This window comes from Hyposmocoma kahamanoa, unplaced genomic scaffold, assembly GCF_003589595.1.
Source record: "Hyposmocoma kahamanoa isolate Upper Pololo Valley unplaced genomic scaffold, ASM358959v1 66, whole genome shotgun sequence".
NCBI classification, from domain to species: domain Eukaryota; kingdom Metazoa; phylum Arthropoda; class Insecta; order Lepidoptera; family Cosmopterigidae; genus Hyposmocoma; species Hyposmocoma kahamanoa.
This window is the reverse complement of record NW_020653854.1, coordinates 11,754,534-11,781,601: the sequence shown is the minus strand read 5'-3', so window position 1 is coordinate 11,781,601 and position 27,068 is coordinate 11,754,534. Positions and strand designations below refer to the sequence as shown.

The window sequence follows — 27,068 nt, the reverse complement described above, 5'->3', positions numbered from 1 at the left end:
AGTGATGAGCGCAGTGGCAGTGCTCCTCAGATCTTTGCGATTTAGGGAATCATCAAACTTATTAATGCGAATTCGTCTTGTTGCGATCGTGTTTAATCATACTTGTCGCATTAAGCCAATTCGCTGTTAACATCCATCGCATGCGTCCGAAACAATTGCTGTCAAATAAGTAATACTCGACCAAGTTAAAGTACAATGCGTCTCTAAATTTGGTCAAGTATTATAATATAAATTAATATTTGACAGTAATTGCATCGGACAGATGTCGGACGGAGAACGAGAGTAGATACACGGCCAGGATCAGTCGTCGTCGGCATGCGTGCGGACGCGATCGGAACCGCAAGCCGCGTTCGTACGAACTACAGCTTGATTTTGATTGCCTCTCCCGATCGGAAACTGCGTCATTTCTGAGTCGAGGCGCATAATTGCGATTCACAAGTGGCCGATCGGAAACTTTTGACATTTCTAGTCGGAACAATAGTTGATTTAACTCACAAATTAGAAAGATATAGTGGGAATCAGGTTCATCTTCTCGTTCAGAAACCCATCTGATTTCGAGACTACCCGAACGGATCGATTCCGGTTTGAATCAAAATCAGGGGGCCTACCATTACCTTTCCAAAAACAATTTTATTTCATTGTAAGATTAAAGTAAGCTTATTATAATATTACTCATATTCGTACCATGACGAACCTGTCAATTAAGTAATGTATTATAGGAAAAGTGATTTGAAAGAACGAATGATTTCCCAATATTGTCTATTCCTTACTAGAAATAGGAAAGAGATAACACTATGTGAACTATATAGTACCATCACTTTCTTTTTTGATGTTCCGAATCGTCTTATCGTAGTGCAATGTTTAAGTACTTAATACTATTTACATTCAGATAATTTTGACTGTTAAAAAAAGAAAAGTATGTAATAATAAAATCTATAAAAATCACGTTATTTTGAATAATTTTTCCGCATTTTCATGAAGAAAAATATATAAAAAACGCTGAGTCTTAATAGTCACGTTGTGAATTCGGAATTATAGTCTAGTGTCAGCTGTTAGTTTCGCCAAGGAGCATATGAATAGCGCTGTAATAATTTTACGAAATAAACATGGCGTATTATTTTCTGTGCTATTAAATAAAAAACAAACAAATCGCACCCCTCATGCAAGAATGGCATAAGCAGAGTTACGTAAAACATATTTATTGCTTCATTAGATACAGAAAAATATAACCCATATCTTCTGCAATTTTTGTAACTCTATCAACAAGTGTTGTAGATAGAGTTACAAGTATTGGAGAAGAAACGTTAAATTCTTCCATGAGGGTGCGAAATATTGTAGAGATATATGTAAATTAATAAATTCTACTTAACATTTAATCGCTACAAATCAATATTAAGACAATAAAACTGAAAATAATATTGTTTCCATTGCATCCGTGTAACTATTTTATGATTGCTAAATTTGACATAAGAGCAATATTACTTTAATGTTAAAGCCGCGTCATAATATGAACTGAGTGAATGAATAGTCACAAAGCTGACAATAAAACATCATAGTTTTAACATTACAATAAGCTTACATTAAGCGCGTTATGGTACGAAAAGTCAATGTAAGGTTAAAGTAATATTGTTGTAAGAGGTTGTGGTAGGCCCCCAGGATGCCAATGCACAACGTCTTTTTCGCTCTTACGTTCATCGACATAAAGCTTTTTCTGACCGGCTTAATGCGATTCTGCGTTAATAAGTGTGGTGACTCCCTTAAGCTCTGAACGGCACTGCGATTGTTATGAACGGTTTGTTGATTACTACCAGGTGCACGATTTTTTCATCCTGTTACTTGATTTTAAATTGATCATAAAAAAAGAGTAGAAATAATTTCTCTATTTGTCTGTACTTCATCTGTTTATCTACAAGCAATCTACAACCACTACGATGACGCAAAACACCCTGAACCTCATTACGTTTTTATGATCCTCAAACAGCAATGAGCTTATCGGTTTATAGCTAATGTTATTGATTAACAACTAACATTTTATGAGTGTTACAACCTACCTTTATTGCGTAGTCATTTAATTAATTGCTACAACAATGTACCATAGTTAATACAACATCCTCTTCATTATGTTTAGTTATACTCAATCTAATAATTTCCATGTTGACTGTTAAAAAGTATTTCGGTATTTTGACTAATTCGTTATTAATTTTGGGAATAAAACTACGGAACTAAATCACGTATATACATATGTGTTTTTACAAACAATCCTACGTTTCGTGGTCGCAGTATTTGGTTAAATTTTTTTTTTTATAATCTATGATTTTTTGTCTGTAAACTAATTAAATAACTACCTCCGTGGTTGTTCGGTTACCATGCTGGACCGCCACGCAGAGATCTTGGGTTCGATTCCCAGGCGGGATAAATATGTGTACGGCCTACATTTATTTCTCTCGTGAGTTTGGGTGTAATTTGTGGCTGTCTATGTGCGTGTCAATGGCACCCGCGATACAGGGTTTCCCTAGTGCGGGGCTATGAGTGTTGACGTTATTATTATTATTAATTTTGTCAATGCGGAATCATTAAAGTTTCTCTCAGTAAAATTGTGTTTGTATCAAGACCAGACATACTACAGTCCATTATTAGAAGACAAGCACGGCTGGCTGACATGGTCTCCGCGATTTAGATCTGAAAAAAGTTTCATTTCCAATGTCTAACAAAGGCCTAAGAAATTTGTATGTATTAGTATTAGTTCTTGAAGCTCTCTTCGCTACTATTTTGTTTTCATTGTAATATTTAACGCTTCAGACGAATAAATAATAATTTGAGACGGTAAAGACTACGAATAAAAAGTTTTTTTTACGAATGCTTCACTTAACAATACCACATTTACCCCTTAGAGAATAGAAAAAAATAAAGGAAATTTACCCAAAGAACATCTGTCAGATATAAAATAGAGTACGTCTTAATAAAAAATATACGTTTGAAAATTAAAATTATTTCTCTTCTAGGCTTTCGTTGCCGACTGGGCCATTGGTATTTCCCAAATTCATTTGTATTCAAATTCAAAGTAAAGAAAGAAGATTCTAAAAGGCGTATTTAGTATCTCTAAATAAAGATCCAATTTAAATAGCTATTAAGAAGACAAACCGACAAATTTCGTTCCGGCGGTTACGCAACGATGGTACCTAAAGTTGTACTTTGTCGTAAGGATTGGCTTAAAGCTATGGAATTTTTCACGCATTATTATACTATCTTATAATAGTTGTAAGGTTTTGTTTTGCTTAGAACTAATTTCAAAAATCTTATAATATATTAGTATGAAAAATTGTCTGTCATGACAATAGGTAAATAGGTTATTCACCCTAAAAATTAGTCTAGATTATACGTAGATTATACATAGTATATATGTAGTTTATACACAGCACACTTAAAAATAAGATTCAACTCTATGTCACTTACGATAAGACGGTACAATATTTAAAGTGCTCAGCGTGCTATTGACTATCTAAAAAGATTTGTCTTATCAATTCTAAGCCTCTCAATAGGGCTTGCACGATTGCTTGCGCGAATTGCGCGAGAGCGACATAGAAGCGCGAGATAATTGCTATAATCTATGAGAGTATAGCAGTATGTCGCGCTTTATGTCGCTCTCGCGCCAGTCGCGCCTGTCGCGCCTGTCGCGCCTTATCGTACTAGCCCTACAGTTTTTGATATAAATCAAATTCATTATTTTAAATACACACGTACTCGTATATTGCATTTCAGTTATAAATAGTTCTTGAGATACGCATATCGAGAAGTCGATAAAAAAGGTAAAAACACTACGGTCAAAGTCGATCCCCGGCGGCAGTCGCAAGCCACAGTGAACTCTGAGACGGCGACAGGACACCAGGGGCCCATACACTAGATTGGATGACTCTACACAATTGAGACGTCTTTAACTATCTTTCACCTTGAATACTTTCGAGGTTTTATTCCAGGTTCGACGACGAGCACTTATTTTGTACTATACTCAAAGTGTACTTGGAAGGTTATACAGTGGCATTGACTCAGATTGTAAAAAACTTACTTGATCATTTATTGTTTAGATTACAAAATACTCAGTTAGCTCGCCAATGTTTTCTTAGTTGAAGTAAAAATTTAATTCGTAATGTGAACGCCGCAGAGGCCCAACGGCTTATACTGCGGGCGTTATCCTTAGATGAGGAGGTCCCGGGTGCGATAGCCCGGTAGGACCAAATTGGGAAATTAACTTTTTCCACAGTGCTCCAGAGTGAATTCCGTTTGAGACCAGGCAATTGATATGGTTGTCTGACATATTATAACTATTTAAAATCTCAACCATAATCAACTAAAATTTTACAAAACTATAAGTGCAAAAAGTTTAAAAAAGCTTCTTGGATATTTAACTAGAACCAAGACAGATTGTTTGTGGAGTCAAAATTACTTAGCATTTTCAATAAAGTAATCCTACTGTCTGAAGCTGTAACAAGGTTTGCCTCGTTGGCATACTAGCAAGAGCCGAAGTGATGGAGCTCCCCACGATAGCTCGGTGTCGTTTTACTTTAATTCGTCCGTCGTCGTCTGTTTGTCTGTCCCACGGATTAATCTCGACTTAGCCCCGAGCGGACGGGTCTCTCCCATCAAATGGATTTTGTTGTCCGTCCCGGCTTTGAAATGAACACTGACTGTAATCAGAGCTTTTGGTTGTGATAAATTGACAAATAATCGCTTGCTTTGTACTCATTTATTAACATCTTCATTTGTAGACCATTTGGATAAGGCGCCTGCCACAATTTTCTAAGTAAAAAGAAAAAACATTTTTTTTAACGACACCAAGTGACGGGACGGCTTGATCGTACGCCTGCAAGCGACACGCCTGTCCATAGTTGCAGTGCCACTCAGAGCTTTAAATCGTAAAGATCTGATTGACAATTCCCATGTGCCTGTAATTTGCATCGTTACCCTTGAAAACCGGACCGCGGTAATATTCACATGAAGTCTTTCACAAGGAGCTCTAACGCTACTATAAATTCTACTAGCATTCTACTAACCAGAGATTATACAAATAAATAGGTATTTATTTTGTTAATACAAAGAAATTCCTTCAATTTGACTGGCCTCGAACCAGCGTCTGTTGTCGCATCGGGGTTACCGCTCTTACGGTCGGACGTACTTACTTACTGTATCACTTGATACAGACCGAGTCAGCAGATCTTACGAATTACTCTATGTGTTTGTGGCAGATCTTTGTATCGGGTTCAAACAGCTTTTTTGCCGTCAGCGCCACCTGTTCGAAATTTATGAAACTTTCTTCAATATAATTATAACTTTTTTATTTAAAAACCTACCTTAAAAGTTTATGGAATTACATCTATTTGCCAAATTTTATTGAAATAGGTTCACAGAAATAGGGTGATATCCAATACACCGGATTCATCCACTAATATGGCACCCTTAGAGGTGGAAAATTTTCTTCAATTTTGAACAGGACTACTACTGAGGTACCCCTTTTGCAAACAAAGAAAGAATAATGAATTGGTTCACAAAATGTCGGAGTAATCGCATAACATTCACACACACAAAATACAGTCGAATTGAGAACCTGCTCCTTCTTTAAAGTCGGTTAAAACTAAATAGGTATTTATTAATTCTCTTCTACGTGGCACATTTATTCAGAACTCCATTATGGTCCTAGAAAGGCTATAAAGTTCAAAAAAATAAATTCAGTTTTAGAAATGGCAACACTTAAATAAACGAAGCGCGAAAACACCAAAGTAAAAAAGGAGAGGGTCTAGGCAAATAAATGCTGGAGACATGAAAAGGCGCGGGGTTGTGATGACGGCGGCGCGGGCCCAACGAGGGGTGTTTTGTCCCGCTTGAGGCTTGCGCTCAGATCCGCAGTTACTCTATACATATACATAATAAGGAAAAAATGTATGAAGATAGGCTGTATGTTAAAACCATTGTCTACCAAATAAATGGGTGAAAGCTTAAAAAAATAAACAGAAAGACTTCAATTACATGGTCATTTTTACAGTTCTTTTTTATTCTTGGCTTTTTGTTTCAGTGGGGTATTAGTCACTGGCAATGTTTTTGACTAAAGATTTCGAAAAACCCCTAAAAAGATAGATATTAAAAAGTTAGATAATAAATTATTTACATGAAGATAACCTCTAAACCGAACCGGAAAGCCGAGAGAAAATATATAAAATAGATTTTTTTTTTTATAAAATATATTGCGCATTTGACCTACATCTTTGATTGAAAAACACTTGAAGATTAAATAATGCCTATTCACTCTCGCCTTGAAAAGATCCAAGTTATAACGTTCAGTTCGTCCAGGAAAGTACTGTCACCTTACCTATTTCTGCCGCCAAGCAGAAATGTGAGCATTACCGTGTTTCGGTTTTGAAGGGTAAGTGTGCTGGTGAAATTACAGGCACATGGGACTTGTTATCTTATGTCTCATAGTGACCGGTACACAGGCAGTGTCCCTCAGATCTTTTCGATTTAAAACTCGAGTGGCATTGCAACTACTATGGACAGGCGTGTCGCTTAACACCAGGCTCAGGACTTGTTCGTCCTGTCACTTGTAAGAAATTTGTAACAAAATATATATATTTTTTAACTTGTATACTAACGCCGGGCCCGTGTTCACGCGTTCTCAAGCATTGCTCATTGCTTTTTGCAGCCGCAAACCACATGCAGCTATTAGGGGCCATGAATGTTCCCCACTGTTTAATAACTACCCACACTTTAAACGAGTTGTTTCTATGAATGTACACACTTTAAACACGTGTATATGTTATAATATGTTCCTACATATGTTACAACAATTTTTGTTCCATGACTTTTAATAATTTACCACATTTTGCTTTCATACAAAAATGAAAATATTTAAATAGATCGCTCTATGGTGATAACTCTCTGCATAAGCAAAAGAAAGCACGCGGCAAGCGTTGCTAAACAACTTACTACCAAATACAGAATTAAAAAGTGTCAGATAATACGTACAACAAAAACTAAAAAGTTTATTTTTGGTAAATTTATTGTGTTTTGTAAAAAGTCATGGAACAAAAGTTGTCATTTATGACGATAGTATAACGGTGATCAGTATTTTACAAATAACCCTGTATAGCTAGCTCCACACACTGTTAAGATATTTTATTTTGTAGCACTTATGAAACTAATAAAAGTTTATGCGTCATTAGCACACACATATTTCCGTTAGCTACAACTAATAATCTCAGTACAGAGTACTAAAAAAACCGACCTCAAAAGTACGTGGAATTACGTCTATTTGCTAAGTTTTATTGAAATATCCCCTAGTTCGCCACTATACAGGATTTGACACTCACTACTCAAAGTATATCGAGAGAAAAACGCCTTGAATTGGAGAAATAGCGAAATCAACCATTAAACTAATTACTCCTAAATTAAAGTTCGCTCTATTTGTAAAAATGAGTCTTCATGCGTGAACAGCCACCCTTCGAGGTGGATGACTTTCTTCAAAATGAAATGGGACCACTATGGAAGTACCCTCTTTCCAACAAAAAAGAATCATGAAAATCGGTTCACAAATACCGGAGTTATCGCGTAACATACATACAAAAAAAAGAACATACAGTCGAATTGAGAACCTCCTCCTTTTTTGAAGTCGATTCATAATAATAACAACGCACACACTCAACATAGCCCTGCACTAGGGAAACCCTGTGTCGCGGGTGCCATGGACACACATAAACAACCACAAATTACACCCACTAGATCAATAAATGTAGGCCATACACATATGTCTTCCGGACCGGGAATCGAACTTGGGACCTCTGCGTGGCATTACGGCAAGGTAACCGTTCGGCCACCGAGGCAGTTAAACTATTTTTATTTATTATAAAATATTCATAGAATGTTTAGAAATTTGATTTTTGGATGTTGAAGCTTTACTAACTTTACTGTTATACACGTAATATTTATTTTTATTGCATATAATGTTTTTACTATCATAATATTCATCTATTTTTTTATGAAAATACTGTATTAGTTTGTTATATATTGATACAAAAGGGCAACACGTGGCTACTTACAGCTATACGTGTATTTTAATTATTAACAATATCTTAACCGTCTATGCAAATAAACTCACAGCTATTTTGGTCTGGCAAGTTTTCACCACGACCGCGCGGCATTAAAAAACCTCGAAAAACATCTCTAGGGAGATGGATCAAAACTTTTTCTATAAACTGTGTCAAAGTTTCAAACTTATTCTTTGGTAACTCTGAAACTGGTACAGCATAAAGGAGATCACGAGTTATACACGTTACAACTTCTAAAATATAACGTTAAAGATTGTTCTGGAATACACAGAGAGCAAAAAGTCGCCAATCAAAATATTTTTAAAGAAACATAATTCTAAATCAATATTATTACATCATTATATCATTTCTTATATATCATATATATCTTTTCTTTTTACCTATTTTACTTTAGGTTAATATACTTACATAAACCTAAATAATAAGCGGTCTTATAAGATAAATGGCCGCGCAGTGTGCCATGATTTTTATTTAAATAATATGGTCCTGTAGATAATTTTTATTAGTATAAGGAATTTATTATCTACCTTTTTATTGGTGTTTCGAAATCTATAGTCAATAACTTTCTCAGTGACTGAAATGAAACAATAATCATAAAGTTAGACTTGTTTTTATTTATTTTTAAATTTTCACCCATTTATTTGGTTAGGCAAAGTATTAATCACACAGTCTTTGTATATATAAGTAATTTTTCCTTGTTTTTATGCAAAAAGTGACTAGCTCCAGTTCTTATATAATTCATTTCATATGTCATTTCACATTTCGATGCCTAAATTTCTGAAACTCGTTTCAGTGATTACTCAGGAGATGGCAAAACTTTATATTTATTTTAAATTTCTTATCACGGGTTAATTGGATGTTTTACTTTAACAACAGGTAAAAGACAGTGTGTGAATATGAAGGAAATGTGATGTGAAATTCAGCCGGTAAAATTTGTATACACAATCCATTTTTTACATTTCACTAACTTGTGCTTTAAGATACGAGTTTGAGAAAGTAAGACGACGATTTGATATTTTGAAATTATATATTATTGACTGGCAAACCACGAAAATAGTTCTTTTTATTATACCAAGTGACTGGACGAAGAAGTCCTGCGCCTGGTGGTAAGTGACGCGCCTGTCAACGGCAGTTGCAGTGCCACTCAAAGATTGAAATCGCAAAGGTCTGAGAGGCACTGGTACCGCGCTCGTCACCTTGAAACATAAGTTGAGAAGTTCCATGTTCTTGTAATTTCACCAAAAAGTTTTAAGTCATTTCGTATACCCCCGATGTCATTGAATGTGATTATATAATATCAGAAAGTGAATTTCGTTTGTATGAAGCGTATTCACTAAAGTATCCTCTTGACTATTCATACGGGGTTGAATATAAGGATTTTTCTGGCGCCCAGCAGGGCTATGAATAAATTTCTGTGCAGCACTGTCACAACAAAATCTGCATGAATATGGCTTAGGGAGTTACAGTGTTCACATAACGAATCGTGAAGACATTCAGTAATCGCAAAGTGCACGCTACACCACTATGCAAGTTGTGTGTTTACCTTCAAAATTATTAAATATTTATAAATATTAGTCACCTTCGTTCAGTAATTGTGTTATATTAATAGCAGTAGAGCATTTTTTTATAATATCAAGTGACGGGACAAACAAGTTGTGCGCCTGATGGTAAGCTACACGCCTGTCCACAACAGTTGCAGTGTCACTCAGCTCTTTGAATCGCAAAGATCTGTGCGGTACTGCCTCTGCGCCTGTCACCCTGAGTCATAAATTAACAAGTCCCATGCGCCTGAAATTTCACCAGCTCTGCTTTTACTTATTTCTGCCGCCAAGCAGTAATGTGAACATTACTGCGTTTCGGTTGTGACGTCAGGGTGACGGGCCTAGTGGCAGTGCCCTTGTATACTACAATAAAACCACATGTGATTATACGTCAACTACATGAACCAAATTACATGTATGGGAAATTTTGCAACTCTCCCATTTAAGTTCAAAAACCTTCTGGACTTATTTCGTTCGTATAATCTGTAAACCTCTCTCGGGAAACTGTTTCCTAACTCAATAACAACCAAAAATCTGTTTAGTTTTTTAAATTCTAACTGTTTTTCAATGTTAATAAAAATGCTGCAGTAATCGTGAAATGTGACTCAAGAAAAACAAATTAAATATGCTACCCAATTTTGTATAGGAATTCACAATATGTACATACCCAAATTCACGAAACCGGCTAAAGCATTCTTCGCCATATGCGAGCACAAACATTTATCCATTTCCGCTTTCGAAACTCGACAGCTTTCCTATACCGACAGATTATTTTCACAGGTATTCTACGTAGTTTTAACATTTTTTAATCTGTTATACGTAGGTAAGTGTATATATTTAACTTTTTAAGACCCAGCAAACTACAATTAAAATTTTTTTTAGTTCTGTGTACAAAACTTTTTTTTTTCAGTTCAGTAGCGAGTACCATAGACAACGAAGTTTGGTTCAGAAGTAAAAAAGCGACTTTAGTGATATAGTTTATGAAATTATAAACGACAGATACAAGTACAGGAGACTTTTTTATGTCTAAAAGATCATTAACAAGAGTAGAACCATTTTTTTTTAAACTTCTTTTCTTGATACATATACTATGATCATACCTATACAAAGAAGCCAAATACAGTCGGTTTTCAAAATTAAGGAATCAAGTAAAAACAATTTTAAAATTAAATAAAAATATTGAATGAATATTATTGCGAATAATGTGGTTATTTCTTAATAATATATTTAATTATCCATTCATAAACGAGAATATATATATATATATATAGATTTCATTCAGTATTTTTTTTAATTTTCATATCGTGTTTTCTCAATTCAATAATTTTGAGTTCGACAGTATTTGTTATACAGCTACATATAGCGCTAATTTAAATGCGATATTCTCGTTATAATTCTACGTAATCAAATCAATTTACATGATCATAGGAATAATATTGCCTGGGTCAGAATCACTTCATATATTATGTACATTTTGATGTACTCGGGGCCTTTAGAAAATAATACGTAGTCACCAGAATCTACGAACCATAGGATAAGACCCACATAAATACAAATACCTCAAATTACGTGTCAGGAGGCAGTTTAACAACTCCCTAACTTTAGATATTTATCCCCTACACTTTCATTTATTTCATTGCTACATTGTGTTATTATTATTATTTTATATTTTTTCCAACAAATATGTGTATAATATTACTGTCATTGTAATATTCAGTAGCTATAGAGGTCCTTGTGACAGAGTTCGTCCAGGGATGTACGGCCACCTTACCTATTTCTGCTGCCAAGCAGTAATATCAGCATAACTGTGTTCCGCTTTTGAAGGGTAAGGGTACTAGTGAAATTATAGGCACAAGGGACTTGTCATCTTATGTCTCAGGGCGACAGGCGCAGTGACAGTACGCCTCAGAACTTCGCGATTTAAAGCTCTGAGTGGCACTGCAACTGTTAAGGACAGGCATGTAGATTACCATCAGGCGCACGACTTGTTCGTCCCGTCACTTGATATTATAAAAAAAATTATAATAATAAAATATTAGGCAGAATAAGCGTAGCTAAAATTCGTTTTCTTTATCGTCAACTATACAGTTTAGACAAGTACTATCACCTATAATTGGGATACACCATACGATGTATACCCGTTATAGGTGACAGTACATTAGTAGGAGCACGAGGACACATCCTATTGGTCCTACTAGTAGAGAGAGAGAAGAGCATCAGGACATATTGGTTCTCGTGTTCCTACCAGTAGGAGCATGAGGAAACGGTCATTCTCCCGATTAATGTATCCATCCTACTTTATTTGTGCTCGGCATAATGGGTTACAACAAATTGGCAATCAGAAGAGACTTAACTTCGACTAAGCACATGTTTATGCTATTGCGAGGCATTCAACCCAGCGGTGTTGCAGTTGGTGGGGCTGTGTGTATAAATGGTTTGATTTAAAGTGGTGACATACTTCAATCCCCTGACTGCGCAAGGACGAAGGAAGTAACTGGACGTACAAGTCGCGCGCCTGGCGATAAGCGACACGCCTGTCCATAACAGATGCAGTGCCACTCAAATTTTTTTAAGCCACAAAGATCTGAGGGGGACTGCCACTGCGCCCGTCACTCAGAGTTATAAGTTAAATCCTAAAAACCGGATTCAATACCTAGTTTTCCACGAAGAGCGGTGGAATATTTTTTTCAAATTTAAATGGGGCTGAACTGAGGTGAGAACCTTTCCAACAAAAAAGAAACGTCGTAATCGGTTCACAAATGTCGGAGTGATCACGTAATATTCACAAAAAAAAAGTCGAATTGACAACCTCCTCCTTTTTCCAAGTTGGTTTATAACATAGAAGTCCTTATATGATACCCTGAAGAGCACAGCAAAGGTTAATCTCACCGAATATATAACCAGAAATAGGAACGAAATAAGGGCCATCCACACCTGGCCATTTGTCAGGAAAATGGGACTTGTATCACTTTAAATATCAACTCTCGTTTGCACTGAAATCACAAATTAGAAAGCTGAAATGGTACAGCGCTAACAACTGACCTGTGTGCACGTCTCCGTATATTCCAAAAATATTCTGTATGTATTGTAATAAACATAACATCCTAACTATGGGGGGCTGTTCCATTCGGTGGTGTGGGACAAACAGCAAAACATCTAATTACAAAACAAACAGAATCACATTTCATCGATAATTAAATATTAAATATTATGTAATTTTTCAATTTTCGTCCATTATAGCAAAGCTCAAGTTAAACTGGTCGTTTTGAAGTAAAACACTTGACGGCACCGTCAATTGTTTCGAATTTGGGCTGGCCAATCAGAGCGCAATTGTCACCGTAATGATCTGGCAGTATAGTTTTCAAACAGATTAAATGACATTACGTCTCTATTTCTGGTTCTATACTCGATGGTTAATGTAGTGAAAGTGATGTACTCTATGCTGACTAAGACTTGTGATTCAAAGAGATGGAAATGGGACACAACGAGAGTGCAGATGGAAATTATAGTTATGTTATGGTGCACGAATACACAATACGTTGACAATAAATTAAGTGCAATGCATTCATTATTATAAATAATGTGTAATTACAATAACAACGGCGAGAGTGTCGATGGAAATTAAGCAATGATGTACGCATACACAATACAATGACAATAAACTTAAGTCACATTACGAATAATGTGAATTTACAATAGCAAAATAATGATAAATATTTGTCAAAAACCAAACTTACACGTTCGTTAGTTTTCAGCTAGTGTTTGACCCATAAACCCATGACTCACCAAGACTGGAGTGTCTCTTTGAAGTCATTACTAGCACCTTGTATTTTTTTTTTGTTTTACGCGCCGAATAAGAATGATCTTTTTCCAACGTTTTACAAAGTTTTCTACGTGCATTTCGACGTCCTTTATTGAAAAAAATGTTGAAGTTTATTGTGGCTATATTTATTTTATAGAACATCATATATCATTTTTACTACCATGATAGCCATATATTTTTCGTGAAAATGAGTATTTTAGTGTGGTTTGGTGTTATTATTTATACAACGATTGAACAAACACGAAAAATTCCTTCGGTCCGGCTGGATTAGAACCAGTGACTGTTTGTCAGACCGGGGCTAGCCGCTCTCCCACCAAAGCTATAGAACGAGTCTCTCTTAGAAAAGCGGCTAGCCGATCAAGAATTTTTCAAAGTGAATTTCTCGGAGCTTTGTTTTTGGGTCTAAACGACTTCCTTGTCGTAACGCCGCCTGTGAGAAACCTATGAGAGTTTTCTCTTCTCTCAGCCAGATAACTTTGTTGTGGCTGTGCTATTTTACATGATTTGCAACTTGTTTGTTAGTGATGTAGGAGAGATTACAAAGCAGGTATTAATGATTGTTTTTTTGTTCAATTGATTGGTTTTCGTTGTTATTTTATGGAAACATTGCCTGTGACGACACCATGTTGCTCATATAATAAATATTTCCAATATATATATTTTTTTATATGTATAATATCAAGAAGATGGGACGAAGAAGTCGTACGCCTGATGGTAAGCTACACGCCTGTGCAACGCCACTCAGGGGCACTGCCACTGCGCCCGTCATCCTGAGACATAAGTTGACAAGACTCATACGTACCCTTCAAAACCGGAACACAGTAATGCTGACATTACTGCTTGGCGACAGAAATAGGTAAGGTGACTGTACTTTCCTGGACGAACTCTTTCACAAGGAGCTCTACTGCTATTATACCTAAGCTTCTTTGTAAACCTGTCTACGTCAGTCTACGTATCTAAGTGTATTTTTATTTCCTAGTGTAAATCTAATAAGTGCCACATCCATCTTTAGATTTCAGGTTTGTGTCGTGAGAATGTCCCATTTCGTGCGACACAAAAGGGCTCGTGTCACGGCCGAATGACATAGGCAGTTGCGACTTCGCTACGAAACTACTGACCTGTATTCAGCGAGCATAAGTGTCTTTTAATATCGTTGCCTGTATTACAGGTAACCCTGCTAGCTTTAGAGTTGTTTCTTTGAAATTGCAACTGAAAATACGGCCTTATTAAAATCGATTTAATTAATGATTTTATACAAAAGTGTATCTATGGGGATTTGTTTTGTGGATGACTTTAACTTAGCATATGTAAAGGAGGAAAGGACAGCAAAGTGATAGCCTAGATAGAACAGAACTTACTTCCCATGTAGGAGCTCCTGAGTTCAATTCCCACCGAAAGGCAGCAGTATAGTTCTTTTGTGCAATTTTGTTTATTAATTTATTATTAACCGTTAACGGTAAAAGACAACTTTGTGACGAGACCCACGTGTTGTATTTACGATTTTGTCTTTATTAACGTATTAGCAATGACTGAAACTTTCTTGTTATTAGGAACACGTGTCTAGCAGATAATTTGATGATGATTATAAACGAGGAAGTGATTGGTATTATTTTTTTATCATTATGTAATTAGACTCCCACAAACAGAGACTGCATTTCTATTTTTATTTAATATTCTTTATTGCACTCCAGAATAGTGTAGTTATATAGTAAAAGAATTTTCATCAGAAATTTGTTTCGTTCTTTATAGGTCAAGCATTTTATTATGCATTTTTGTGGACATGACGTGTGTGCTAGCCGAATGTAGATTTAACTATTAGATCTTGATAGAATTATTCTACTTTTGTATCGTAATACCCTATATCTTGACGGCGTTTTTGAGTGAATTGATAGTATTTGTAATATATTTGTTACAACCCTAAATGTAAAAATATAAAATACTGTTTCATAAGTTTTTAATTGAACGTCATGAAATTTCAGCACCATGATAATCAATTATTCTTTTGTGAAATTACTCCACTACTTAGTTTGTTATAATTATTAATACAAAGAACACTTTTCAGAAATAAGTAGGATGTATTACAGGTAAGTAATTTGAAATTGTTATGACTTCTCCATAACGAACTAATTGGTACCCTTTTTTTATAAAAAAAATAAATGCACATTTGATCCCACTTGATGGAAGTGACGACGAGGTCGACAATGGAGCCAAAATAATGTCCATTCACTTTCACCTTGAAACATCCCAAGTTATAGATATGCGTTTAGGGAATAAGTCTGCAAGCAGGGAATTCCACTCTATAGCCGTTCGCCATATAAATGTGGAAGCGAAATGCTTTGTGCCAACCCTCGGAACTCCAACCTACATCTAGAGATAGTTAGTGATTATACCTTCAATTGATGAAGCTGATCGGACAGTCGATGTGACCTGGCTGTATCCATGTCCGATGCGCCATCTGCCCCTGTGTCCACTTCCGCACTCGCCGCACCCTCCGTCGGGAAAGAACCCAGATACTGAAATAACAACAACGATATAAATATTCGAAAATTAAGGAAGATGTAGAATATTATTTATAAGATGTAGAATAATATTTAGTAGTAGTAGAGCTCCTTGTGTAATATGAGTATTACTAAGTTCCAGTTTTTAAGGGTAGTGCTGGAGAAATTACAGGTACATGGGACTTGTCAATTTATGTCTCGAAGTGACGGGCGCAGTGGCAGTGCTCCTCAGATCTTTGCGATTTAAAGCTCAGAGTGGCACTGCAATTGTCGAGGATAGGCGTGTTGCTTACCACCAAGCACAGGACTTGTTCGACCCATTGCTTGATATAATAAAAAGAAAATAAATAAAAAATATAAGTGCGTTGAAAAATATATACATTTTAAGGCTTTCACGGCTACTCAGTAAATGTAATACCACAGTTACAGACGTGTAACCATTGTAACGCTTTTGAAATTAAAATCCTTTTAAAGTAGAGGTAATGGTAGCTTCTGTAATAAGATGCCTGTTGATGTTATAAATTTGCCATTTATAAGGTTTTAAAATCATCGGGAAACAAGAACATTATATAATAGGTTAATACACACACTGGCACGTTTAACTGGCACTAGTCAAATCCCCAAAATAATGCGGGTTTTTTTTTCAAAACCCTGGTAGGTTATCTAACATTTTATTTTACGTATCATTTGATAGTAAAAAACTTTTTTCATTATTTTATTTATATTTCCTATTACTACAGGTTTGTCGAATCGTTCGAGGTTTATTTTGCATTCTTGTAAATTTCGCAAACATTACATGATTTTTTATTATTAACTCACATACCACATAGTGATTAAACTGTTGAAATTTTTAAAAGGCAAGAAATGCTGATCATATTTTTTCTCCTACTCATTCTTCTTAGGTGATTCTGCGTCACAAACGAGTGAAGTACGGTTATTTTTTAATTTTAATAAACATATGTAGAAATAAAAATACCATACCTATCTGTCTGTAAGATAATAATAACAATGTATCAGACAATCCCACTAATTAATTACCCAGTCTGGGAACTAAATTGCCGCCGGGAACATGCAAAAACAACCGCTCCTGAAAGTATTTAAAAATAACTTTCACAGATTTCTCACAGAGGCGCTACGGCAAAGAAATCGTTAAAATCCAAAAACTATGATCGACAACAGGTACTTAGAAAACTTTGTAAGGTCAGTTGGTTCGTTCCGTGGATTAGTGTCAGACATCGCATGCGGTAGACGCTGGCTCTTATCCAGCCGAATCGAAAGAATGTTCTTCTTAATGTTCGTACTCTAATCTTTGTACTAATAATTCTAAGAAACTAGTGGAGCAATTTCTTTTAATTTTTTAAGTAAAAACAGCGTGATATTGAATAAAACGTAATATTACCAATTTAAAAAGTTCGTAACCTAAATTACTCCTATCGGGCATCGAACTGAACCGTTCCTCTGGCGCCCAAGTAGTAACCGCTAACCCACCGAGGTCACCAACAATCAGTCACCACGAAATACATTTAATTATCATCGCCATCACCAAATGGAAATACAAACCTTGTAAAATTGCGATTTTACGACGTGAACAACATTTATTACTCATTATTACTTGAAGGGTGAGTTGCGAGGGTGCATTGAATGACGCGCGGCCATCACTCTTCATTTGTTTGCCGTGAAATATCCACGCAATAGGCGGAAAACAAATTTGTACTTGCAGTCAATAAACGCTCTAATGTCAAAAGAAGATGGTCAGTTGATTAGAAAACAAATTTTTCGTTGCGCAAAGTCTTGTTTGTAATTGTGTAATCCCAATTAATGTACAGCAGTCTATTGTGTGCATAATGCTCCTTGGGTTATAATTAATTTCGACGGGTTGTTTTGCTGTAAAGTTTTGTTTCATCATCTATTTTTGCTATACAAATGAGGAGTAATAAAATTTTCAATGAGAAACTTTTTGCCAAAACGTAGTCACTTGTGTTGAAAAGGCCCACGTAGTAATTGGGAACAAATCTTAGTCAGAAAATACCACATCATAGCTTGTCACGTAAAGTGGAGGTTCCGTTCGTATAGGTGGTAACATACACCGTCTATGTGATAACCTATAACCGAAGCACTTCGCTCCATTAGATAAACATACCAATAACAAAAAGTGGACTCCACACATATTCCAGTTGGTTTCAAATTTTACAGTCAACTATTCTGTGGAAGTTCATGTGAATAGGTTCTTTTTTTATGATACCAAGTGACGAGGCGAATAAGATGTGCATCTGATAGTAAGCGACACGCCTGTCCATAGCCATTGCAATGCCACTCAGAGCTTTAAATCGCAAAGGTCAGAAGGACACTGCCACTACGCCCGTCACCCTGACACATAAGTTGCTAAGTCCCATGAATACAGTTATTCTGTGGAAGTTAAGTCTGCTTGGTCGTGACAGGCATTCATCATCTTTTCGTTTTCATAATCACATAATGCAGCAGGGTAATACGAAACACCTTGTGGGTTTACGGTCTTTCGGTGCATGCCAACCACTGCCGATCGTTCTGTGTTGACAGTCCATTCGACCACAGAGGAAGGGATGAGAGAGTGGATTTGTACATGCACAACTTCTTATTCACTATAATTAAACTCACGCGCAGATCACCCTAGCTATATATTCCGGGTCTGAGCGTTTAAAAGCCCTGCGGCGATGGGGTGTCGGTAGTGGGGTTGAAGTATCCATGTGCCGAGACTCCAGCCGGTTTTTTTTGCAAATTTTGAAATCGATAAGGAGGACTATATATAAGTGGAAGATTAGCGTGCATAGGTGGTAGCATATATCGTATAATATGTGATAATCGAAGTGCTTCGCTTATAGCAAAAAATATACTCCACCCATGTTCCAGTTGGCTTCAAGTTTTACCAACAACTAACTACTGTGTCACAAGAACCTATCCAATTTTGTTGCCTGTGGGTGTATAAATCTTTCTAACAAATAATTAGGGGAAGATCTGTAAATAGTTTGTCAAATTTGTAAACGTAAATATTATGAATTCTCAATTTGAAGTGTCACGTACCGGGATGTATAATCCAACATCAAATATCCCGACGCGTCGTGTTCACCAAACTTAATTAAACACGCCCGTCTCGTACGGTTTAGACTTTAATTGAAACATAACATACTCTAAACTAACACTAGGTTAAACTGTATATAAATTGGTCGACTTTGGCCAAATTGTGTATACAGTACAACAGTGCTTGTGTGAGATGTTATGGTTAGTAGGTGTAATCTTTATTTTTTTCTGGAAAAGACTAATTAGGTATGTATGTTCGTAAGTGATAATTAAAAGGAACGTTACTACACATTACTGCGTTCCGGTCTAGAAGGGTAAGGGTGCTAGTGAAATCACAGGCACATGGGACTGGTCGACTTATGTCTCAGGCTGACGTGCGCAATGACAGTGCCCCTCAGATCTTTGCGATTTAAAGCCCTAACTGTTATGGACAGGCGTGTAGCTTACCATCAGGCGCACGACTAGTTCGTCCAATCACTTGATATTATAAAAAAAAAAATTAAAAATGTCAGTAGCGCTGCAGTAGTGATGCAGTCGCTAATTGTCTACCTTTACACACACGCGCGCGATTTTAAGCAACGATGCAAGCGCGCGACTGCATCGATACAGCTTCTGCCGTTTGCGAGGCGGTGTTAGGATCGAAGGCGATGGCGGTGCGGATGAGGGAAATCGATGTATCCTCCCTTCCGATCAAACGCAGAAGGATTAAGCGCAGGCGGAAGGCACATATCCGTCGCATGCCTCCATAACGAAGGCCTGCAGGCATCGGATGCGGGGACATTCGTTGCTCGAACGGAGACAGGTCCTCGAGACTGCATTGTGTTTCGGTACTTAATTAGCATAGGATGTAGAAGAAGACTCGTTAAGTGATCCCCCCAAGTGGCGGCAGAGACGCTGACAGGTAGGTTCGCGGTAATGTGCAATTGCGTTCCCACCGGAAACCGACTGAGCGAAACACCTTCTGGTTTTAGTCGGTAAGAGTCCGACATAATCCTCGCCTCCCTGTGAGGAAGGTATGTGAATATTCTGACATAAAAATAAGGCATCATTAAGTCAATATTAAAAGAAGTTAATATAACTCCTGTTTTACGTCTAATTCTTCATTTAATTATAAACATTACTATTATATAATATTATTTTGGTTTTCTTCCAATAAATGTGCCGATATGTATATTACTGTCGTTGGTGATGCCATAATTCTTTGCAGAGAATCCGAGATGTCCAGATTGATGATGTCAATCGCTACGATGACGTAAAGAACAGCCTTATTATCTTAGATTATCGTGGTCACCACGATAATAAATGTTATTATATATTATAATATATAATAATAAATGTTGTTCACGTCGTAAAATCGCAATTTTACAAGGTTTGTATTTCCATTTGGTGATGGCGATGATAATTAAATGTATTTCGTGGTGACTGATTGTTGGTGACCTCGGTGGGTTAGCGGTTACTACTTGGGCGCCAGAGGAACGGTTCAGTTCAATGCCCGATAGGAGTAATTTAGGTTACGAACTTTTTAAATTGGTAATATTACGTTTTATTGAATATCTAAGATAATAAGGCTGTATCCAAACGTCTGCGGTCGGCTTACGTTACTGTACATTTTTCGAAGTGTATAAATGGTATATGTCCTAGGTAAAATAAACCATTAGAAGGAGTGCATGAAAAGTGTCTCCCCGCCTAACGCACCTACGCTCAGCGCACCTTACAATAATCGGCAAGTACCATACGCCGATTGGCAAATTCTTTCACCACGATGGCAAGCTTTATAATGTATGCCATCGATACGATAAGAAGAAGACCTTGTAGTCGGTTCGTCGAGTCAATTCGAGTATAGTCTGTCTTTCTTGAAAATGGAGTAAAATGACATTTGTTAGGTTGCCAGTTATTATAAAATTTTAAATAGTTGTGTAGTTGTCGAGTTTTATCGATAGATTGTGAAAGAAGATAATTTTTTGTCAACATAGTTCTAAATACAGTGTATGTTGAACTTACAAAATTTGATAATTCAAATGAACTTGTGCTCAGTAATTGGATGAATAATGAATCGAGAATGATTCAAATGAAACAATTTCGGTTATTTATTCCAAGAGCGTAGTCAATATACAGTCGATAGTCGCTAGAATATTTATCGACTGCAATCACTAGCTGCTCGCAAGCGGGCAACACTTTTGGACTGTCATTTCACTCCGTCTTCAAGTAAGACCGACTATAGGTTCATCGAAAGTAATGCAATCATTCTTGTTTGTTTAATTACATATAATTTATATGTGCAGAAATAGAGTGCGTCAATTGTATTTCTTTGGTAATTATATCTTAAGATACGATAGATACGAGATTTTACGATAATCTCTACTTAACCCAATGGGAATCTAGGGGGCTGACTATAAATAAATATATATATATATATACTGTACTGATTTCTTTCGTATCCTGTGTGTGATAAATTGGTTGAGTCTTATTTGTTTTTAAGCCAATTAGAAACGGTGCCAAGTGAAAAGTCGATTCGAAGTTAACCTGATTTTTGTAATACAACTTTGTAACAGTAGAGATCCTTGTGAAAGAGTTCGTCTGGGGAAGCACCGCCACCTTACCTATTTTTGCCGCCAAGCAGTAATGTAAGCATTATTACTGCGTTCCAGTTTGGAAGTGTAAGGTAAATTACAGGCACATGGGACTTGTCAACTTATGCCTCAAAGTCAAAGTCAAAGTCAAAGATTATTTATTCCATAGGTAAAATAAATTTACACTTGAAAACGTCACATTTAAGCCAATGCTCGTTCACTACGCTGACCTCCCTGAGAAGAACGAGCAAGAAACTCTAGGGATTGCTCTTTTCAAATAAACTTAAATGTTATGGAATACACTTTGAATCAAATTTGTGTGGATTCTGGAGCCATGTCGTCTTTCCATACATCTTTATCTAACACATAGTCTTCAATTTTGTAATATGATTTTTCGATCAAAATATTTTTAATTTAGTTTTTAAACTTAGGAAATGATAAACTTAATATATGCTCCGGAATCTTATTGTAAAAACGTATATAGTTCCCCATAAAAGAGTTGTTTACCTTGGTTAAACGAAATCGTGGTACCATGAGTTTGGATTTAGCTCTAAGATTAATACTATGGATATCTTCTTTCTTATTGAAATTATGTATATTTTTACGGGCATATAAAATATTTGAGTAAATGTACTGTGATGCCACAGTCATGATACCAGTCTCCTTAAACTTTTCTCTGAGAGAAACCCGAGAGCCTAAACGGTACACAGAACGAATCGCTCGTTTTTGCAATACAAATATGGTTTGAATATCTGCCGCTTTACCCCACATGAGAATCCCGTAGGACATTATACTATGGAAGTAACTAAAGTAAACTAGTCTAGCAGTACTAACATCGGTAAGCTCACGTATTTTGCGGACTGCGTATGCAGCGGAGCTTAATCTGCTGGCCAGGGAAGATATACGTGGAAACCATTGAAGTTTACTATCTAAGGTCACTCCCAAGAAGACTGCTTTAGTAACAAAGTCTAACTTTTCTCCGTTTATTTCTATGCTTGGACTAGTCGATTTTACGTTAGGTAATTCAAATTTAACACATTTTGTCTTCTTAGCGACGGGCTCAGTGGCAATGCCCCCAAGATCTTTGCGATTTAAAATCTGAGTGGCTTTGCAACTGTTACGGATAGGCGTGTCGCTTACCACCAGTTCGTCCCGTCGATTGGTATTACAAAAAAAAACAAAAGTTTTTTTTTATATTACGAAATAAATATATTGTAAATTGTAACTTTTACAGAATCGCGTAAATAGTCACACACGCTCCCATCTTGGTCCAGATATAACTTATAAATCACGTTTAATTTTTTTTTTTTCGGAATGCGTAACTTATTTTAAGTTACACATTCCGAAATAAAAGATTCCAAAAAGCTATCTCACACCGTAGGTCTAACGCCATCTAACGGGTGGAATAAGAACTACTTCTACGACGCTAATGTAACACTGTATTCACCATGCTTTTTAGGCTACGCTCCACTCAGTTCAACATTTGTAACATTACCTTTCATCGCCCTCCGATAGATGGCGTTGGTTGTATGTTTCGAAGTTACGTTGTATGTACGTATTTTTTCTAACTGAAATGGTTATGATAACTAATAATATTACTAATACTAATTGCTTTAAATATAAGGTATTAATTATAGTATTCACTGTAACAGATATTGAACATTTAAATATTATAAATATTATAAAGTCAAATATTATAAATTCAAATTTATGAATTTTAAAAATGTTAATCTAAAACGCCTTTTTTATAGTACTAAGTGACGGGACGAACAAGACGGGCGCCTGATGGGAAGCTACTACTACGCCTGTCCACTGTAGTTGCAATGCCACTCAGAGCTTAAAATCCCAAAGATCTAAGGGGCACTGCCACTGCGCCCACCACCCTGAGACATAAGTTGACAAGTCCCATGTGCCTGTAATTTCACCAGCACCCTTACCCTTCAAAACTGGACACAGTAATGCTGACATTACTGCTTGTCGGCGGAAATAGGTAAGGTGGCAGTACGTGGCTACTAAAATATGCCTTATCAATAAAAATTAATACTATGGGAAAAAATTCTCCAACTTAGACTAGTGGAATATTTAATAAACATTCAGTAACTCAGAGCGTAAACTTGGGTAGTTCACTAATTTTGTATACATAACGGCAGAGTTGAACAAGTTTTGAACAGAGTATTCTGTGCAAACTTTGCACGCAGCGAACTATCCTGGATGAAAGGTGCCCACACTTCTACAATACAAAAGTCTGCTAGTTACTGGCCAACACTCTCACGTAGGGCCCTTGAGCGCCGAACGCCAAACGAACCCTGTAAATTGTACCGACGGGCCTCAATTTGTTAGCTCCGCCGCCTACCGTCCTCAATCGTCTTTGTACCAACTCCGACGAAGAACATCGAACATCGCCTAACTTCCGTAACCACGCAACTTGTTCGCCCGCAATTTGATTTGTATGACAGCTCTAGTCTCAGGCGGGAGAACAAAACCTATTTGCTAGCTGACAGCTAATATACGTTACATCAAATTATTCGAGCATCAAGGGCAAACGAGAAAAACTGAATATTGAACCAAAGCGGCACTATAACTTGTGCTTTATTTTCACACAAGACGCACAATACCGCTTGAGTGCAATTCCAAAGAAAGCATTATAGAAATCAATACTCGTGAGATATTTCACAAACGGAACAAGAAGTTGCAGAGCAGTCTTCAGAGATACATATAAATAGATCCATTATAGCAAAACAATATTCTGCGATATGACTCAAACTGAGTCCTTCACGGTCGACACTAAGCGAGTTGCATGCTAGCGTTTTGCACCAGCCTTTCCTTAAATGATAGCTCATATTAAATTGATATTCAATTATTTTTTGTGAAATTACTCCTCTAGTTTGTTATAATTATTAATGCAAAGATCGAAGGATTTTTTTCTAAGTGTTCGATCTTTGTGTTAATAATGGTACCTCATATTGTTTATTTATTTATTAAGAAACCCAACGGCGTTACATAAGTTATTTTACTATAGTATATACAATTAAGAAAGTTACATAAATCCTTCATGAAAAAACAACATAATTTATTTTATTAAATTCGTTGATGGTTCGAGTTTACTCTTGACAGTGACAGCTTCTCCAACCCGTGATAACGTATAATGGAAAACTGACACTGGCTCAGGCCGCAACTAAGAAAATAACAATAATTTATATTAATATATTAATTTAATTATACACCAGTTCCAGTGTGTGTATAGTATGAAAAATGGAATATTTATTTTTATATTAAAAACAGCCACATGCTAATAACGCGAAGTTAGTGGGAGTTAATCGCAAGTCGCTCGCTTAATAGAGAACTCACCCCGCGTGCGCCTGCACCACATTGCGCCTGAACCGACCGCCAAAGTGCGCGGGGGACGACGGCCACTAAGCGCGCAGGTGATCGCCATTATTAAAATGTTATACAATATTATAAAAAATGTTATCGGTAAGTAGGTACATTTAACATTAGTAAAGAGAGAACAGGACAACACTAGTTTTAAATGTCGAAATCTTGTTGTTTAATAATTAAATAATGATCATAGCAATGAGATGTTAATGTAAACAACTCGTTGGTAATTTGTTAGTGGGTCAATGGTCGGTAAGCTAAAACTAAATTACTAAAAAAGTGATCCTTTCAATGCAGTTACGGTACGGACTTTCCTGTTATCACCTGAATGGTAATAGCACAATAGGAAGTCACAAGTATATTCTACAACCGTTCGTCATGTTAGAAACCGCTAACGTTACCGGATGTATAGAAGCTTTTTTAAATTACTTAAAATATTGTGGATAATAGCTTTCAAATGCAATACACCATTCGAGGTTTACATAGTTCGGTAATGTATGAAATATTATGTGTTTATATTGTGATAAATGTATTAACAAATATAGTGTATAAACTGCAATTATATTTGTTGATATAAAGAAGGATTTGCACCGTCATTTTGCAAAGTAAGGAGATGCGACAGGTGCTTTGGACGGCGGTGCCGAACTTCGAGCAGCGAGCTGTAGACAATTTCCACGCAGCTAGCATGCTACATACCACCAACTAACTATGCTATGAATATTAAGTACTTGAGCGTACGAAGATTTAGTACTACAAACTGAACTACAGACAAGATCTAAAATGCGATTATCCCTCACACATGTACAGTCAACCAAAAATGTCGCTGCTTCTCCAGCTTTTTGTTTTTTTGTACTTCATTAGTAAGTAGTAGTAGCCTCGAAAATGACGACCACTCATGAAACGGCTTGTCTGCTCGTTTGCCCGCTATGTTATAAAAGAAAAATCTTTTAAAAAACAACTTTAGATAAATATCAATTTTAGAAGGTTTATTTACCGACAATAGTTTTTATTCATTTTGTAATTTTTTAAGATTAAATAAACTCTCGAAGATCTACGATTTGTTGTTTTGTTGCAATAAGCTAAAATATGTCATGCTATGGCGAGCATATTTCGTGCAGAAAACATGCATTTCCATTGCAACATGTACAAAATAAATTTAAACGAAATAGTGGTATAGGGAAAATTCGAGATTACACGAAAAGCCGTCAAGTAAACGGAGATAGTGGTAAAACTAGCAATATGCCCTAAACTAACATTGTCAGTGCCGACAACGACTTATCAGCCGCGTCGCCCCGCACCGCACTGTTGACTCGGCAAACAACCGCAAACGACACTTGATTTGAACCACTCGTCACAATCGAAACGAAACAGTACGAATTAGGTAACCCTACGTCTAGAATATTATTCCAAAGACTGAGTTTCAAATTCAGAGGAAAAGTTTGAATGTAAATTACACCATGCAATATAATTCTAGTTACACAACGACGTCGGCGGAATGCCGCGAAATTAATTAAAATCGCTCAAGTGCAGGGTACTGCCAGTACCGAACTATCGGAACCGAGTCGCGACCGCAACCACCATTATATTACTTCCACAAGGCGGCAACTATCAAGAATCCTTTGAACATGGGTAGCTGAAGGCACTCGAGAAGATCTGTCTTTTACGATTGGTTTATCACATGCGTCTAAATTCGAAATCATTCAAATAATGCGTTTACACATAAATTGGGTCATTGAACTGGAAATGGATAGTACAGAATGGACTTTGGATTATCCGCCAATCGCCTGTGATGCGACCCAGTAGCGAGAAACGACACTCCGGTGATCGGAAGCGCCGAACTATCGGCAAGTCGAGCACTCACCACAGCCACTCCACTCACGAATTTGCATAAGTTTTAATCAAAGAAGTTGCCTGGCACCGGCCCGAGCTCGCTCTCATCTACTTGACGTACTTCTTCGAGCTGTTCAAGCTTTTTCGTTTTGTGCGCGAGTATTCCCAAGAGTGTGGCTTCTTGTGAAAATCATTAAAATTGAAATGTAATTTAGATTTAGGTGACGATTAGTAGTGACCGTTCTCGCCCACACCTGGAAAGAAAATGGGCGCTTGACATATTATTA

At 36.6% G+C, this 27,068-nt stretch overlaps 1 protein-coding gene across 1 annotated transcript in view; it reads right to left on the bottom strand.

Moving 5' to 3' along the window:
* LOC113231738 overlaps nt 1–27,068 on the bottom strand; it is a 221,287-nt gene that overhangs the window by 72,232 nt on the left and 121,987 nt on the right. The window contains exon 3 of the mRNA XM_026466229.1: nt 15,845–15,967. Within this exon, the coding sequence (XP_026322014.1) occupies nt 15,845–15,895 (51 nt within the window). The 5' untranslated portion in view covers nt 15,896–15,967. The remainder of the gene's footprint in view (nt 1–15,844; nt 15,968–27,068) is intronic.